Source organism: Sceloporus occidentalis, unplaced genomic scaffold (genome assembly GCF_023333645.1).
Source record: "Sceloporus occidentalis isolate IW3139 unplaced genomic scaffold, rSceOcc1.0.p SCAF_59, whole genome shotgun sequence".
Taxonomy (NCBI): domain Eukaryota; kingdom Metazoa; phylum Chordata; class Lepidosauria; order Squamata; family Phrynosomatidae; genus Sceloporus; species Sceloporus occidentalis.
The window spans coordinates 4,902,272-4,920,766 of record NW_028317039.1 but is presented as its reverse complement, the minus strand read 5'-3'; the positions used below and the strand labels follow the sequence as shown (position 1 = coordinate 4,920,766).

Genomic DNA, 18,495 nt, shown 5'->3' with positions numbered 1-18,495 from the left:
CAGCAAGAGGCAATACTGAGGTAGTGGATGCTTTTTCCGGGTACATTTAATATAAACAGTATGAATTAAAGCATATCTAGTTACCATAATATGCTAGGATCTAAACTGTCAAACAGTTAAACGGACAGTCGAGTGTCCCATAAAGCCACACCAATGAAGAATGCATATTAAAGTTCTTTGCAAGTACCCTAAACATGCGTTAGTCTATATTGAAAAAAATAATTCCCTTTGAATAAAGCTGAAGCTCCAGAGCTGTAGCACAACACCCCTCACCCTGTGGCCCAATTTAGGCCCAATCAGTGACAGGTAACCCCCATTGATTTCAATGCATGCATGGGGTCTCAATAAAAACCCCTGGAACATTTCCACGAGCCGGCACTGGAGCGGACTGGTGGAGTATAGCCCAAATGCATACTGGAAAGCAGGAGATGCGGTCAGCCAATGAGATGTGTACAACACCCAATCAGTGGCAAAACTCATCAGACCTTGGTGGCATTCTGCTGCACCTTCTCCATAAGTTAAGCAATGTATTTATCTACCTACACTTTAAGTACCCACATACATTCTTCTGTGGGGAGGATATCTAGGACTTTAGACTGTCACTTTAACTGCAATATACGACACATACTCTGATTAAGATTTCACGCACATGAGCTTAAAAATAAAGTGGCATTAATAACTGCTATAAGGTGCATGTGGCAGCTTCTGTCAATTCTATTTGTTTTACTGTTATCTGTTCTTGTCTTGAGGGTCATTGAAATATTCATCTAAAACTCCCATGGAGATTATGGCAAAAGAACAGCTTACAGGAGCAGGGTTCGATTCATGCGATCTATGCACGGTATAAGAATTGCAGTAAATAAGCAAGGAGAAAATCTAGTGAGGATCCCTGTATTTAAATTTACACACAGAGTAACTATTATCTTCTAGAAACAGGTATTCACTTCCCAAAACCTGAAACTCAACTAAAACGATATAGTTTGCAAACAATTTTGCAGAGAAATACAAGGAAAGTAGCCATATATTCCAAACGGCTCTCCAGTTAAATGAGGACATGTTTCAGATAATTACCGTATTTGCTCGATTATAAGACGACCCCCCAAATCTGAATATTAATTTAGGAAAAAAAAAAGAAAAAGCCTGAATATAAGACGACCCTATAGGAAAAAAGTTTTACCAGTAAATGTTAATTCATCTAAACTATTTTTTTTTTTAATAAAAGCTATGATTGAGAAAAATATTTTGGTTTTATTTCCTTCTATTTTCCAACCTCCCCCCCAGTTATGCACATCTGCCCCAGAAATGCCTTATACCCCCTTATATGCCACTGTGCCCCATGATATGCCTTTTAACCCTATATGCCACTGTGCCCCATGATATGCCTTTTGACCCACTATGTGCCACTCTGCCTCCAGAAATGTCTTATACCCCTATATGCCACTCTGGCATTTAGAGGGTTAAAAGGCATATTATGGGGAAGAGTGCCATATAGGGAGGTTTAAGGCATTCAGGAGGCAGAGTGGCGTATAGAGGGTTAAAAAGGCATTTCTGGAGGCAGAGTGGCATTAAGGGGGTTAAAAGTCATTTCACAGAGCACTCTGCCTCCAGAAATGCCTTATGCCCCCCATTTAACACCCCCCCCAAACTTACCGGTGCTTCTGACTTCCCTGTCATGTAGCCGGGGCAGCGTGTAGATCCCACGCACTTACGCTGCAGCCGGAAGGAGGCGTGGCTAGCAGCGGGGGTTGTCTGCGTCCATCGCGCAGACCTTCCCCGACTGTCAGAGATCAGAGTTCCCCTCACCAGTGCGGCACCGGCACCTCTGATCTCTGGCAGCCGGGGAAGGTCTGCGCGATGGACGCAGACAACCCCCGCTGCTAGCCACACCTCCTTCCTGCTGCAGCGTAAGTTGTCTACGCGAATCGCGTAGACATCTTCACGCTGCCCCAGCTACACACCGGGGACTCAGAAGTACCGGTAAGTGGGGCGGGGGGGGGGGGAGACAGGAGGATCCAGGTCCCCTGCAGCTGCGGGGGATCTGGATCTTAGTCGTCTCATAGTCAGAACTATTTGAGGTCTGATTATAAGACGACCCCGATTATAAGACGAGGGGTATTTTTCAGAGCATTTGCTCTGAAAAAAACTCGTCTTAAATCGAGCAAATACGGTACTTTTGTCTGCAATGTTTGAAGGTCAGAAAATACTCAGGTTGTTCTCCTCCTTTAACTTTATCCTCTCTCACCTCCCTATTCAGGTGACATGAATAATAAATATATGTTCTGTAGCACAGACAGTCAAACGCGATTTGAACTGATTTTCTCAGGCAAATATTAAAACCACGCAAGAAAGACCAGTTTAGACAAACAGCAATTTCATTACACGCAAAGTTTTAATTTTTATGCCTCGGAATGGCATTCTTAAGCAAACAACACCTGTTCCTATACAGTTATTTTCAGAAAAGGAAATAAAGGAAAAGAAACCTGCACAATGCGTAATTAAGACAGTTTATTCACTAACAAACTTTGCTATGCATTATGAAGGGCATGAGCTGGTACTAAGCTTCTCCCGCTTGACATGCCAGGATAGTCCTGTATAAAAGCTATAGTTCAATCTGAGCATTTTCTGTTTTAAATTCTTTGTAGTTTTATGGAAGAAACGTCTCCTCCATCTGTGTCCACCGTAGTGGGGGACATGAGCTTCAGCCTGCAATCATAACATAATAATTTTAGGAATCAAAGTGGAGTTTGTCTAAGTTTAAGAACTCATTATGGGCACAGAGGTTTCCTCAGCAGAAATCCATAATTAAATAATGGTGTATAACACAACACAAAATAAATATGTACTGAAGGAGCAAAATGAAGCAGAGGTAAGGGAGAAGAGAACAAAAAAAAACCCCAGAAAGAATATGGCAAAATAAAATCAATACACGGTGAGGATGATAGGAGGGGGCTCCAAAGTTCAATGCGGTCTCATATCTCTATTTGTGTTCTTTTCTGTTAAAGAGACAGGTGTTCCTCAACCCCTATTCACAAGACTCATAGCAGGTCAGGATTCAGCAGAATTAACACGCATGTAACTAACTGTAGCATTAGAAACATCATACTTAGTACTGTTAAATAACGAAGAAGATTTTCCTGGGCTGAACATACATACATACATACATATTTGCAAGGGTATATTCAACACTAGTCTGCCGACGGGGATCTATTCAGATCCATATGAGCAAGCGCAGAAAGCACTCCCATTGATTTGAATGGAAGCACTTTCCTGCCAATGATTTCTAGGCAGCCAATAAGAATAAGATTTTTTTTCTGTTTTACTAGAATGCATTTTAAAGAACTTGAAGACACAATGTTAATAGCCAAGATTAAACATTTATTATAAGGTTAAGTTTTATAAAATATACATATGCTTGTTTGTTTTTTTTCTTTAAGACGTTTTAATTATTCGATCTAAAGGTTTTAGTACACTATGAAACTTGCTTCTGACTCCCTCTTGTGACACCATCCAAGTCACAAGACACTGAATCAAAGCAGCAGATGGAAGCATAGGGAGAAAAGAAAAAAAAAAAAAAAAGGTACACCAATACTGATTTGCACAAACAAATAAAAACTGGAACAAAGTTGGTAGCATTCTCAAAAGTAATAATATATACACTATATGTAAACAAAGGTGTATTTGAAAGCAAAAAGAAATAAACTAACCAACCCAATCCCAATTACAAAAACATCTTTTGCTATTCTGCAGTCCTGTGTAAAAATATAGTTTTCTCAGCTAGCGCCAGCACGCTCTCAGCTAGCGCCAGCACACTTTCTATGGCATCCTCCCAGCAACATTAAGCAAGAACCATTAACTGGAATGTGAGGCACTTGTGAACCTGCATAGCTAGATAAACAACTTTTCATGCTTCTTCCCAGCAAGGTAAATAAAGCCAGAGCCACCAACTACAATGTGAGACACACGTGAACCTGCTCTGAAATGTATTGCACGCATCAGTGTACATACTTTTCTTATTGTTACCTGTTCCAGAAATGTCTTTCATTAAATATGGTTTTTGGTCTGTGACTACATGAGTTTTTAAAAGCGTTTACTCAAACTCAAATACTTCTGTTTTTTTGGGACCTATCTCGGCATAAATATAGTGCATTACACTGCGTACAGGCAGCATTGCGTTTTAACTATGTATGTCTAAGACACACACAGCCTAAATGCTTGTAAATGAGCTCCAAACTACCCAGTCTCTGTGTCGGGTAGCCTAGAGCTCAGCGCTGCATGGCCCCATCCCCTTTGTCCCAGTAAATATGGGTAAGGAGTATGCATCACATACAAGTCAACTGCCATGGTATTAGAACAATAGAATTGTATTTTTTTATATATAAATATGTTTAGTTTTTTTTAACCCCTTTAGTCATGGGGTTTTTTTTGTAATATTTACCATGTGTTTGTTAAGGCATGATTCTCCTTTTCCGTAAGATCTCTCATACATGTTTCATACCTGTAATGTCATGGTGACATTACTGGGCTTCCAATATATTTTTTCTTAAATTTATAAAAAAAATATATATATTTTTTTAATTTTGGAAGGGGAAGAGACTATTTTTCTCCCTCTCCTTTTGCTTAGCAGTTTGCACAGATTACAATGGGATCAGCAAGCAGGGCTATAACAATTGCAATCAGCCAGCTCTCCTGTCCTCAAGTGAACTTCCGTGTGGGTGTCAGCAGTGACACCTAACAGAAGGCAATGCCTGATCATGTGATTGGGCATTCCTTGAATGATAGTGTACCAGCACTCTCAGTGAGTGCATTTACACGCAATCAGTGGCCGAATACGACTAATTGATATGCATGGCTAATCTGTAAATAACACTTAATGGTTTAAAGGAATGTATTTGATCTGGATTAGTGTTCTGCAAAGATTATTAGGGCTGCAACTAACGATTATTTTAATAATCGATTAGTTGGCCGATTATTTTTTCGATTAATCGATTAATCGGATAAAAAAAAAACAATATGCAAATTTTTTGTTTATTTAAAATTTAATGAACTGGATGTTAAAAAACAACTTAACATTTACATTAACATTCTTATTTTGTTATGATGTAATAAAAAAACAATATGTTCAAAGTACAAAAACCCAAACACAATATTTATGAAACAAAATAACCCCAAACATTCTGAAAAGAGGTGGACTACTACTGTTCAAGAAGCTTTGCCCCAGCCCTGGCACTTTGCACCCAGCACTTTGCACCCAGCACTTTGCACCCAGCCCTGGCACTTTGCACCCAGCACTTTGCCCCACCCCTGGCACTTTGCACCCAGCACTTTGCACCCGGCACTTTGCACCCAGCCCTGGCACTTTGCACCCAGCACTTTGCCCCAGCCCTGGCACTTTGCACCCAGCACTTTGCACCCAGCACTTTGCACCCAGCCCTGGCACTTTGCACCCGGCACTTTGCACCCGGCACTTTGCACCCAGCCCTGGCACTTTGCACCCAGAACTTTGCACCCAGCCCTGGCACTTTGCACCCAGCACCCGGCACTTTGCACCCAGCACTTTGCCCCAGCCCTGGCACTTTGCACCCAGCCCTGGCACTTTGCACCCAGCCCTGGCACTTTGCACTGTGCCTCTGCACCCAGTCTCCAACTCTGCCCTGCACCCAGCCCTGCCCCCACATTCTGCCCTGCCCCCACACTCACACCCTGCACCCACTCTGCCCTGCACCCACACTCACACCCTGCACCCACTCTGCCCTGCACCCACACTCACACCCACTCTGCCCTGCACCCAGTCTCCAACTCTGCCCTGCACCCAGTCTCCTGCCCTGCCCCCACACTCACACCCTGCCCTGCATCCCCACCCCCACTCTGCCCTGCACTCAGTCTCCTACCCTGGCCTGCCCCCCCACCCCCACTCTGCCCTGCATCCCCTGAAACCCCACCCCCACCCCCGCGAACCGCTCTGTGCGAACGAAGCCACTCGCACAGAGCGAACCGCTCTGTGCGAACGGAGCCACTCGCAACTAAAAGAAGGCGGAGAGTGCAGCGGAAGCGGGGAACGCTCGCGGAGGTAAGTAAAAGGAGCCGAGTGCTCCAACAACGAATCGATCACTCGATTAATCGATAACGGAAATCGTCGACAACGATTTCCGTTATCGATTATTATCGATTTTATCGATTCGTTGTTTCAGCCCTAAAGATTATCAAACAATATTATCAAACAATATATCCTTATCTTTGCTAACTGGCAGAAGGACTCCCCATGATGCAGCGTCGCTGTAGTAAAATACGTGGACATTTAAGATTCCAATATTTGTTTTTGTTACTAGTATCAGATTAAAAATATGTCTTCAGAAATAGCTTTTGCATAATATATTTTTTCAGGCAGCTGCATATCAGCCATTTGTATGTAGCTCTTTTATGTTGAATCAAATATACAAATACCCTAACTCCTTATCCTACTGCCTGGTAGACAATAGAATGGCCAGGGCCGGCCCGACAATGGAGCCGAGTGGGGCAACTGCTCCAGGCGGCACTTTTGAAGGGTCGGCACTTTGCCGCCCCAAGACCTTTTGTTTCTTTAAAGCGAGAGAGAGGAGAGAGAGAGAGAACCGAGTGGTTTTCGCTTACCAAGTTGTCAGTACCCGCTCGGCGCCCCTCTCTCTCCTCTGCGAGCCCTCTAGCTCGGTCTCGTTGCCGGCTTGTAATGCTGAACGCCGGAAGATGACGTCATTTCCGGCGCTGAGCATTACAAGCCGGCACCGAGACCAAGCAGGGAGACTTGCCGCAGGACTGCTGAAAGGCAAGTACAAGGGGGGGAGGCAGGGTAGATAATGGGGGGGTGGCAGGGAGGGAAGGAGAGGAAGGGTAGATAATGGGGGGGCGGTATCTTAAACTTCGCCCCAGGCGGCATTTTGTCTTGGGCAGGCCCTGAGAATGGCTCAGTTTTTATCACCCACATACTGACACTTTGACTAAGGAAAAAGTGTAAGTCATACCAATAACACAAGTTATGGTAGGTCAAGGTGATGGAAAACCCTTCCACTGAAAATTAAGGGGGTAGTAGAAGCATTGCTAAACACTAATCTACAAACACCAGACAAGCCAGAAGGCTCGTTTTTTTCCTCAGAAATTTCATGGTGCTGCCACAACAAGGGATTCTGGGTAGGCAAATGCAAACAAGGTCAACAATGGTCACCTTTTGCCTCTATATCCACTTAAAAGTAATTGCCCGCTGTACAAGACAGCCTTTAGACAAAACTCGGGAAAGAGGTGCAGTAGCCAGATCACCACTCATGGACAGCTGTTTCGTCCTTAATGGGACTTGTCAGCATGAGGTTGTGATTCTGGCTTAATACTTGAGGGAGCAGAAGAAATACCAATAACAAAAGTTATGGTGGGTAAAGGTGATGGAAAATCCTTAAAGGGGTAGTAGAAGCATTGTTGAACACTAATCTACAAACACCAGACAAGCCAGAAGACTTGTTTTTTCCCCCCAGAAAGGAAAGCGTATGGAGGAACAAACTTTATTAGCATTGCTAATAAATAACGAAATGGTATAGCCAATGCTTTTGTTTAGTTTTACAACATAGTACTATATTGCTAAGGCAGATTTTGTTTCCATAGCAGTTCCCCTTTAAGAAGGTTCTAAAAAGCTAGGACGTACAGTAAGCGAACTGATGAATAATAAATGCTTTATGTGAAGTCTTCATAAAAGTAAAAAAACAGTAGTAGATATTTTTGTAATGACTATGGTTTTCCATAAGAAGTTATTGTAGTGACTTTTTTTTTTCTATAAGCTTCAGCAGAGTTAGGAGTAAATTTCAAGGGTCAGAGTTGCCTTGCAATGAATACCTGTAGACATTCTAATCTTTAAGGTTGGAAAAAACGCAAGGTTGACAGACTACGTAATAAAAGCTTAGCCATTGAAGGGAGGACATCTACAGCCACGTAAAAACACTGCCTCCCTTCTATTCTTATTAAGGGATTTTTCTAACAAAGCTGTAACAGTTAAAACTGGTATTGCAAGATTCCCATGCAGCGACCTCTCCCACCCTGACAGTAAGGTACATGACACCGCACATACACAGTATTCACGTTACTTCTCCAGATTCCACTTTTGTCAAACAAGAGTGGAGATCAGGGACATAATAAATTTTCTTCAACAGCTCATAATCCTAACAATTTAAGGTACAATTGAATGTAATGAAAACGTAAAGGCAGATTACAAAAACTCAGAAAAGGAATTCATATAACAGCTAATACTGATGTTCAATCAATGAGGGGGCTTTTTCAAGAGTGTGATAATACAGTTATAATGTATTAATAGATCTTCCATAACAAGCAAGAAGGTGCAGCTCTCGAGCTATGCTTCTGCTAGCTGTTTGTAGTGGTGTATAGATCAAAGCACAGTGTACCTGGTAGAACTTTGGCATTCCTGATTTTGCTTTACAGTCAATGTCAGACTGACTAATTGTAAAACATGGATTTAATTAATGTTGCCTACACAGAATATTATTCATGGCCACAATTACAAGTTACTTTTGTAGTCCACTTAATAGAGGACAAAGTCAACAATTCTGTGCAAAATAGATTTTTTTACTATTATCAGCTAATGGACTTCTAGATATTCACAGACCTGCACATAACAGGGTAACCAAAAGCAAAAGTTTTTCCCTCACACACCTTCCTTCGATAATTAAAAAGAAAGAAAAAATTTCACATACATTTGATACACAAATACAAACAATTTGGAGGAAAATGACACCAATAGGATTACTAAAAAAACAAACAAAAAAAACACAAAAACACAAAACAAAAAAAACCAACCACCTTGTTTTGTATTCCCCATAAAAATGGCCAAGAGAAATTATACTCTCTTGATGTACAATCCTAGCAGAAATGTAGACATATTATTACATTTGGACTTGTTTGTTACATTCCTGTTAACACAATGCTGGCCAGCAATGCCTCTCTAGCTCTATGTAGAATGACGTTTGCTATAGGCTGCCTATAGTTGCTTGGGCACATAATCAAACGTAACTTGGACACCGATTCCTAAACCTGGAATGAGCACAATAAAAGTACAAGGGGAAAAAAAATACTTCTACAGTATTACTATTGTAATTGAGCATCTCTTACCAGTGATTTCATCCCTTCTTCTAGAATTATGGCCTGTGTTGACATTTTGTGTAAGCACCCGAACAAGCACTGAAGAGTTTCTATACAGCCACAAACATTATTTGTCTTCATATACCGAGTAAGGGATTTTTGTTAATCTAAGTCAGCAATTAAGATTCTCCATTGTTTATGTACAGCGACCTCTTTGTCACTGTCCCCTTTTAACCTCTATGTATCACCACATTAGTGAGCTGGGTTATCAACCCAACAAGAAAAACATTTTTGGTGATTTATGGTCAGCTTGATGTATGTTCTACAAAGAAAAAGGATTTAAAAAATGAGGAAAGTGAATTATTCTATGTATAGCACTTCATACAATGTAAAATCCTTCCATACCAAGCCCATTCTGAGGGTAATAACTAGCATCAACAAGCAAAGCAAAAGAGGTATCCCCAACCTACCTACCCCTGTCCCTTCAAACTACACCCCCCCACCCCCCACTTACCTTGTTGCCGGAGTCCTGCGGTGAGAGCTTCTCGCTCTGCCACGGTGCCGGCATTTCATGTTGAGAGCCGGAATAGTCCGGCGCTCAACATGAGATGCCGGCACAGCGACGGAGTCACGGAGAGTAAGGGGCGCCGAGCGGTTGCCGAGAACTTCACGAGCAACCGCTCGGCGCCCCTGACCGGGACTTAGATTTAAGCATCGTTTTTTTTTTTTAAACTTTATTTAACATGAATGATGTTAAATAAAGTTTTAAAAAAAACACAAAAAAAAAACCGATGCTTTAATCTAAGTCCCGGTCAGGCGCCCCTGCAACCATGGCGCCCTGTGCGGTCGCACAGGTCGCACACCCCTAAGGCCGGCCCTGGGTAATGGAACAGAGTTAGATAGGAAGTAGACTACTACCTCACTTATTTATCACTTCTAAAAAATCTCACATTGCGTGGGCAGAGCTTTCATCTGAACATCTGCAAACAGGCATCCACTCTGTTTAGGATCATATATATATATATATATATATATATATATATATATATACACACACACACACACACACACGCACAATGTGTGCATCAATCATGCTTTGTATTTGTTAGTATTTGGTACTTTTTTCCTTCAGTACTGTACATATTATTAGCCTGTGGTGATCGTGTACCCAGCAGAAATCAGCAGCAGAGATTCAGTAGGGAAACTCATTCATACACATTTGCAGGTGGAACAGGTGTGCCAGACAGTCATAACTTGAGGCAATACTGAATGTGTTCTCTGCTAATGAGGCCAGATAACTCCTAGACAAGAAATGCTTTGGGATTTTTTAAATAATGTCAACTCTTATGTGGTTACATTTATGCTCTGACTTTATATGTATTAGACATACACCAAGTGCATTTTAGTGGCATACATTTCCTCTATAGAGATGTGAGTGTATACAGTATATTGCATATACCGGTATATTTACATATATTTGTTTTACATATCTTCTGTGTGTCTGTTTTAATATTCAGTAGTTGTAGCATTGTTTGCACTTTGTACATATTTTGCAATTTTCATTTTCAGCTAAAAAGCTTATTTCTCTATGGGTAAAATTTAGCAATGGGCTTTAGTAAACACAGATCCTAATATTTGAGGAAATATATGCCCATTGGCCAAAGTTTTCAGTTGCATAATAATCAAAATAACACATAACTATCAGGTTTCATAAACATTTCTATGTTGTAAAGTGATTAAATCTTAAGTGGAAAGTATAAAGTAGGTAATGTACCACTTTGGAAAAATAAAGAGTAGGAGTTTCTTATTCTAGTACTTTGTCAATGAAAGGATTGTAATAATTGGCATTAGTCACAAAACAATCCATACGTGACCATTGTAAAGGGGTGGTTCTTCATGTGTGGTTAAATTTTAAATCTCGTAATTCTCAGCGCTAGCAACCTTGAACCATAAGTGAAAGGTCCCCTTTAGTAAGTTTCTCCTGACCGAGTGAGTTCACAAGGATCCTTCAACTTACCACAACTCAGAGTTTGGGTAAAATAAAACCCTTGGTGAAATGAATACATTTTTTGGTTTTTGTGCCAAATATGTAAAAACTTGTTCTGAAGCTATACTTCAATACACTGCTTAAAAATTAATGTTTATTACTATTAGTATTAGAATTTAATAATTCCAAGCCTCAGTCATACGTTGGATGCTGGGGTGTCAATTTAAGATTAATCTTAAAAAGTAAGTGCTTTCTAGTGATTACCCCATTAGGACACTTCACATCAGGCACTGCCCTGGACCAGTGTCGGGTGAGCTCCTCCTGTTCCTACCTCTGCAGATGCCAAGCATTGCATGTAATCCCAAAAGTGCAATCTGCCCCTGGACCTGCTGCCTAGGCCTACTCATGCCAGGCCAGAATACACCACTGGAAACAGGTGTACACTATACTTGAATCCATGTAACATTGTTGTTATAACGTTTAAACATTTGAAAGATGCATTATGTTTCAATCGACAGTCTACTGCCTCAGCCCATCATATTTATTAAGTAGTTTAATGTGCATTCTTAATCTGCCCCACAAAGGACCAGGATGGCTGTGAGTGTACCTTTAACATAGCAGGTCAAAAATACACATTGTTAGGTGATTTGTAAGAATGGATATACATTGTGATGTAAAAACTATCCTCAATGCATACACTTAAAACTATATACCTACCAGAAATGTTCTTCCATGGCTGCCAGAAATGAGAGCATTTCTCATACAGAACACAGTGCATAAAATATGCACAATAAAAACTCATTATGGTGAAATGTTCAAAACTGGATCTTAACAACATAGCAACCAATGAAATGATCCTGATTGGACTTTTTCATTGCTTGCTATATTGATAAGCTGACTTTGAGGGCACCTGTAGGCCACTTGGTAATCATAGCTGTAGTGTATATGCAGAATACAACAACAGATTTCAACAAGAAACTTCACCATCAGATGCCATTTGACCTATGCATTTGTTGACAACGTCCCTAGTGCAATGTACAGATGAAATGGTACCTATCTGTTTTTTCTGTTGACAGGGGAACTTAGTGTTGTATACAGCACCATCATATTCCGTAGCGCTGTGCAATGGGGAAAGAGGACATAGCAAGTAGTGCATAACATAGCAATTCGATGTTTACAAACAAGAGGTGAAGAGGGTCTTGCTGTAAGAAGCTTACAATCTTAAAAACCAAACAGGTATTTGCCAAGACGTTATGGCATGTGATCTCATGCTTCAGAAAGCATATATGAGGTATACAGTCTGTAATCTGAGTAAACTTAATTATCCCAAGTGACCTAAATCACATCACTATTTAAAATTGTCTGTGTCCATACATACCAAAAATTTAAGCATATGTACATCAATGTAAACATGGGCGACCTTAGGTCCCCTAGTACAATTGCAACATATTATGGTAACAATGATTTGAAAAACAACTTTGTTCTACTATTCTAAAAAGAAAAACAACTTTCTATATTGTACAAAATCTTCTATACACAGTAACAAAATATGAAAAAACAAGCAACTGCTGAAGGGATTTATTTTATTAAGGGAAATAATACTTGCTGTCAAGTGGGCCTATTACAGAACCCGCAGGTCCACTGCTGTCAAAGAGGAAGAAAATGAACCAAATGATGTTAATTGAAAACAAAAGCAGGCCATACAAATATAATGATTTTTGTTTTCATCAAAATGAACAGATCTTACTTTTTCTCGGGCTTTGATGTACCTCTGCGCAGCTTGCTGGATTAACTCTCTCATGCTCATCTTTCCATCCTTGCATGGAACCACAATGGCAGTCTTCCCAAAAGAGACTGTTACTTTCATAATGACTGCCTTTCACCAAAAAAATAATAATAAAAAACAGCCAAAAAAATAGAAAAAAGGAAGAAATTGCTAAATCCCAAGCCAGTTATCAGTCAGTTGCCCACTGCTGTTCCCTGCTAGCAACAGGTGCACAGTCTTGAAGTTCTTACAGGTTCAAGCCAACATACTCCATAATTATGTTTTCTCCATTGGGGGGAGAATACGTTTCATTAATTAGAAGCAGTAATTAAACGCTACGAAAGTGCAGGTGTTTGATTACTTGGTTCTCGGAAAGTTTGTAGAAAAGTTGCGGCAAACAAACAGAAATACACACGGCGTTATTTCCTACTAGTGTCCGGGCCGGTGGCTGCAGTCTCCCCCGGGAATAGGTGCAAAGCCCTCTTTGAAGGCGGAAGGACAGCGGGTGGCTGATGAGGGCATTAAGGCGGAATGAGGAAGCCGCGGCAGTTCCTCAGGATGGGCTGGGTCGGTCACGTTTGTTTGTGGCCCCAGGTGGGAGTTAAAGGGGCTTTGTCAGAGGATAAGAAGCTTTAAAAAGTCGCGGGTTGGAAAAGTGTTGGTTCAGGGCCGGGATTCCCAGGCAGGCAACGCAGCAAGGGAGGAGCAGATGGAGATTGTGTCACCACCGAAGGAGGAGAGACTCCTATGGAACGGGAGACAGGGGAGGATACTGCTGCTAGACCTGGCAGCCCTTCCCCCTGCACCGTGCTGCGAGCGGCCACATAAAGGCGAGGGGGAGGCACAGGGGAAAAGACGAGGGAAAGTGAAAATAATGGGGACGGGAGTATAAAGTATTCTATACAGAGAATAGAAAGACTGGCCGCTATAGACAGAGGAATGTGAGATATACTGCAGCTTCAACTCTGTCTCCAACGTGTGCAGTAGCGCATTCTGCAGCGATAGGGGTAACAGGTGAAAAGTTCCTTGGCGTTCCATAGAGCTCTATAAGGCTGCATTTCTGAGAATGTATAGAAACTTAAATGGTTGATTTAAGTGAGAATGATGTTACTGAGGATGGAAGGAGAGAATCTATAATTAAATGAGTAATAAAAATAAAGGTAAATGAATAGGATTAAAAGTTATAAGGTAAAATACACATTGGAGGGCTATTCACTTAAGGGAGAGAGGTGCTTCACTGGACCTGTATAATATACGCTCACTGGCCACTTTATTAGGTACACTTTGCTAGTACTGGTTGGACCCCCTTTTGCCTTCAGAACTGCCTTCAATCTTTGTGGTATACTTTCTACAAGGTGCTGAAAACTTTCCTCAGAGATTTTGGTCCATACGGACACGATGGCATCACGCAGTTGCTGCAGATTTGGCGGCTGCACATCCATGATGCAAATCTCCCGTTCCACCACATCCCAAAGGTACTCTATTGGATTGAGATCTGGTGACTAAGGAGGCCATTGGAGTTCAGTGAATTCATTGTCATGTTCAAGAAACCAGTTTGAAATAATGTGTGCTTTGTGACATGGTACATTATCCTGTTGGAAGTACCATCAGAAGATGGGTACACTGTGGTCATAAAGGGATTGATATGGTCAAGAACAATACTCGGGTAGGCTGTGGCGTTTAAACGATGCTCAATTGGTACTAAGGGCCCCAAAGTGTGCCAAGAAAATGTCCTCCACACCATTATACCACCACCATCAGCCATTGATACAAGGCAGGATGGATCCATTCTTTCATGTTGTTTATGCCAAATTCTGACCCTGCCATCTGAATGTCGCAGCTGGAGTCGAGACTCATCAGACCAGGCAACGTTCTTCCAGTCTTCTATTGTCCAATTTTGGTGAAACTGTGCGAATTGTAGTCTCAGTTTCATGTTCTTAGCTGCTAGGAGTGGCACCCGGTGTGGTCTTCTGCTGCTGTAGCCCATCTGCTTCAAGGCTCAATGTCTTGTGCGTTCAGAGATGCTATTCTGCATACCTTGGTTGTAACAAGTGGTTATCTGAGTTACTGTTGCTTTCTCGAAACCAGTCTGTCCATTCCCCTCTGACCTCTGACATCAACAAGGCATTTTCGTCCACACAACTGCTACTCACTGGGTATTTTCTCTTTTTCAGACCATTCTCTGTAAACCCTAGAGATGGTTTTTCATGAAAATACCAGTAGATCAGCAGTTTCTGAAATACTCAGACCAGTATGGCACCAACAACCATGCCACGTTCAAAGTCACTTAAATCCCCTTTCTTCCCCATTCTGATGCTCGGTTTGAACTTGTGCATGTTGGCTTGGCTAATGTCTACACGCCTGAATGCATTGAGTTGCTGCCATGTGATTGGCTATTTGTGTTAAAAAGCAATTGAACAGGTGTACCTAATAAAGTGACCAGTGAGTGTATAATTAAATAGGTAATGGAATCTTGAGCATATCCGACTGATTTAACTATACATTATACACGGGCAGCCAAGCTCTTGCTGTAGCAGAAGATCTCCTGTCAACTGTCCCTTTAGTGAATAGAACCCAAAGCTCTGGAAACAAATGCAATTAATTCTTTCAAGCAGCCCTGTATCTCTCTCTCTCGTAGCCACATACCAGTCAGGGTGCCCATGCTGACCCCGGTCCACTGCTTAATGCAGCTGAATGTGTGCGTCACTTACTTGGAGAAGACATTGCACCAGGATGCACTATGGGAAGCCCGCAAGCCAGTTGAGGCAGTGTGATGCTTTGGGCAGTGCTCTTCTGGGAAACCTTGGGTCCTGCCATTCATGTGGATATTACTTTGACATGTACCACCTACCTAAGCATTGTTGCAGACCATGTACACGCTTTCATGTACACGCTTGTTTCATGCTCCCTGCCACAAAGCAAAAATGGTTTAGAATGGAATACAATGAGTTAAAGGTCTTGCCTTGCCTTCCAAATTCCCCAGATCCCAGGGATCATCTGTGGGATGTGCTGGACCAACAAGTCCGATCCATGAAGTTCCACCTCGCAACTCACATTACTTAAAGGATCTGCTGCTATCGTCTTGGTGCTAGATACCACAGCACACCTTCAGAGGTCTAGTGGAGACCATAGCCGTTTGGTTTCCAAATAATCCACCACCAGTAACAACATGACACACAGGTCAGGATGCAAAGTAACAGGCAATGTTTAGTGATGGGAAAACATGGGATTTTTAAGGACAACAGGACAATGCTGACTCTGGGTAAACATATAGGACACAAATCTATTCACCAAATCTGTTCACCATCCTCAGCCAAAGGGCCTTTGAATGTGATGGGTGAGTATTCATTAAATTTGGCCAGTAGATTTGAACCTGGACAAGATGAGACACAGGGACCAATCAAAACGGTACCCACAATTTGAACTGGGAAACGTGCATGTGGTCACGTATAAACCAGTGAGATTCATGGAAGTGCAATACATAGAAGTGAATGACATTATATAATTTCCATAAAAATTCATAACCCGTGAGCGTTTATATAAAGTTACACCCCCTCTTTGCGGCTATGACAGCCACTGCTCTTCTGGGAAGACTTTCCATAAGATTTTGTAGTGTGTCTGGGGGGAATTTGCATCCATTCAATGGGGCATTTACAAGGATAAGAAGGTCTGCTTTGTAATCAGTGTTCCAATTCACAAGTGTTCACAAGTGTCCTGAGGACTGCCTTGGGTATGAGGGAGTCCCCTGCACCTGGAACTGCTGGGTAGTGGTGTACAAGCGAACACACAGGGCTATTTTCTTCATGATGTTCCATGCTCGCACCGCAGGTAAAATGGTGAAGGGGGAGAGATAGATAGTGAGAAGGGGGGTAATGAGAAAGGAGAGATACATAATACGAGGAGAGATAGGGAGAAAGGGAAGAGATAAAGAAAATGTTTGATATACAGAAGATAGAAAATGAGATTCGGCAAATGAGAGAAATAAAGAGAAAGGAGGTAGACATGAAGAGGAAGAGAGATAAAGAAAGAAGATAGTTACAGACAAAGAGGAGAGAGATAATGAGACATAAGGATAAAGGAGAGAGGAAGGGGAAAGATAATGAGAAAGGGAGTGAACATGAGGAAAGGCGGTAATAAAGAGGGAGATATAAAAAGAAATGGAAGAGATGGTAAAAGAAAAAGGAAAGAATGAGAGAGGGAGAGATAAAAGAAAGGGAATGGTAGGGAAAAAAGGGAGAGTTAAAGAGAAAGATGAGGAGAACTAAAAGAGAGGTGAGAGATAGTGTTAAAAGATAAGGTTAAGAGAACTGGAAGAGAAAGGAAATCGATAGAAATGAAGAAGAAAATGGGAGAAAACGGAGAAATGGGGTCCAACAGATGGGGAAAAAAAAGAGGAGAGGAGATAACTAGAAAGGGGAGAGATAGGGAATACGGGTGAGGTAACGAGAAAGAAGGAGAGATAAACAGAAAAGGGAGAGAGATAAAGGTGACAGAAAGAGGAGGAGAGATAAAGGGGGCAGGTGAAGAGAAAGGGAAGAGATAATAAGAAACAGGAGAGATAATAAGATGGGAAACATTCATGAGAAACGACAGAGACAGAGAGTTTCTGTTTTGAAAGAGTTTATGTTATAGCAAGTATGTCTAAAGGGAAGCAAATGTGCAGATGCAAGTGTGAATGAGCGTGTGTATGGGCAGATATGTTTAATTATGGGCAAGCATGTGTAACGGTAGAGTATATGTGTGTAATTGGACAGTCTGTCCATTACTGTTTTGGACCTAAAGGGTAACGACCAACAAGCCTAGAAATTGAGCACAGCAGCGAGACAGAGGCCTCGAGCTCCCACCTCAGGACCTCAGCAAGGTAACTGAACTACAAAGCGAGGGGGCAGGGTAGCTAGTGAGAAGGGGGTAGTTAAAATATTGAAATAAATAAAGAGTGATGATGAGTGAGAGAATCAATAGTTCATGTGTGGATGAATTGTGTGAATGAGTATGAATTAATGTGTGGATGAATTGTGTGAATGACAGAGAATAAATTAATATGTGAATGAATTGTGTATGAATGAGAGAATGAATGATTAATGTGTGGATGAATTGATAGAATTTTTGAAAATGCATTAATATATATGTGTAAATGATGTTTGTGAATGAGTGAGAGAATGAATGATTGTGTGAATGAAAGAGTGAATGAGTTAGTGACTCCATTTATTTTTGTTATACACATATCATTTTAGTGCAAATGCTAATGTTATTTAATAAAATCCTTTTCACAAATAGACCCTCTTTTCATGTGTTCTTCTGCTTGGGCAAATAGATGGGCCAAATAGTTATTATCATATCATAATTGATATGGTCAAATTGATGCACACTGTTGTTTATAGTCATTTTGTACCAAACAAAAATGTCTTCTCCTTGTTTAATATACGGTGTTGGCACTTTGAGGTCTGCAACTTGCTTTGATGCAGAAAATTGGGTGCTCGGGCCCAAAACGTTTTCCATCACTGCCTTAGCTCAATGTCAAGGTCACCCGTAAGCATGCAGTTTCTTTGGATAATTACTAATTACACTAATTTAATCCACTGCCCATCACCCAAAATAAATTAATATTTGATATTCTTGGCATGGGAAACCTGTA

General features: G+C 41.4%; 1 protein-coding gene across 1 annotated transcript in view; it reads right to left on the bottom strand.

Annotated features, from left to right (window-relative positions):
- Positions 1 to 12,962, bottom strand: part of LOC149287583 (partitioning defective 3 homolog B-like) — a 532,650-nt gene extending 519,688 nt beyond the window's left edge. Inside the window, exon 1 of the mRNA XM_089492770.1 lies at positions 12,843 to 12,962. Coding sequence (XP_089348896.1) covers positions 12,843 to 12,962 — 120 coding nt within the window. The remainder of the gene's footprint in view (positions 1 to 12,842) is intronic.
- Between the last annotated feature and the right edge of the window lie 5,533 nt (positions 12,963 to 18,495).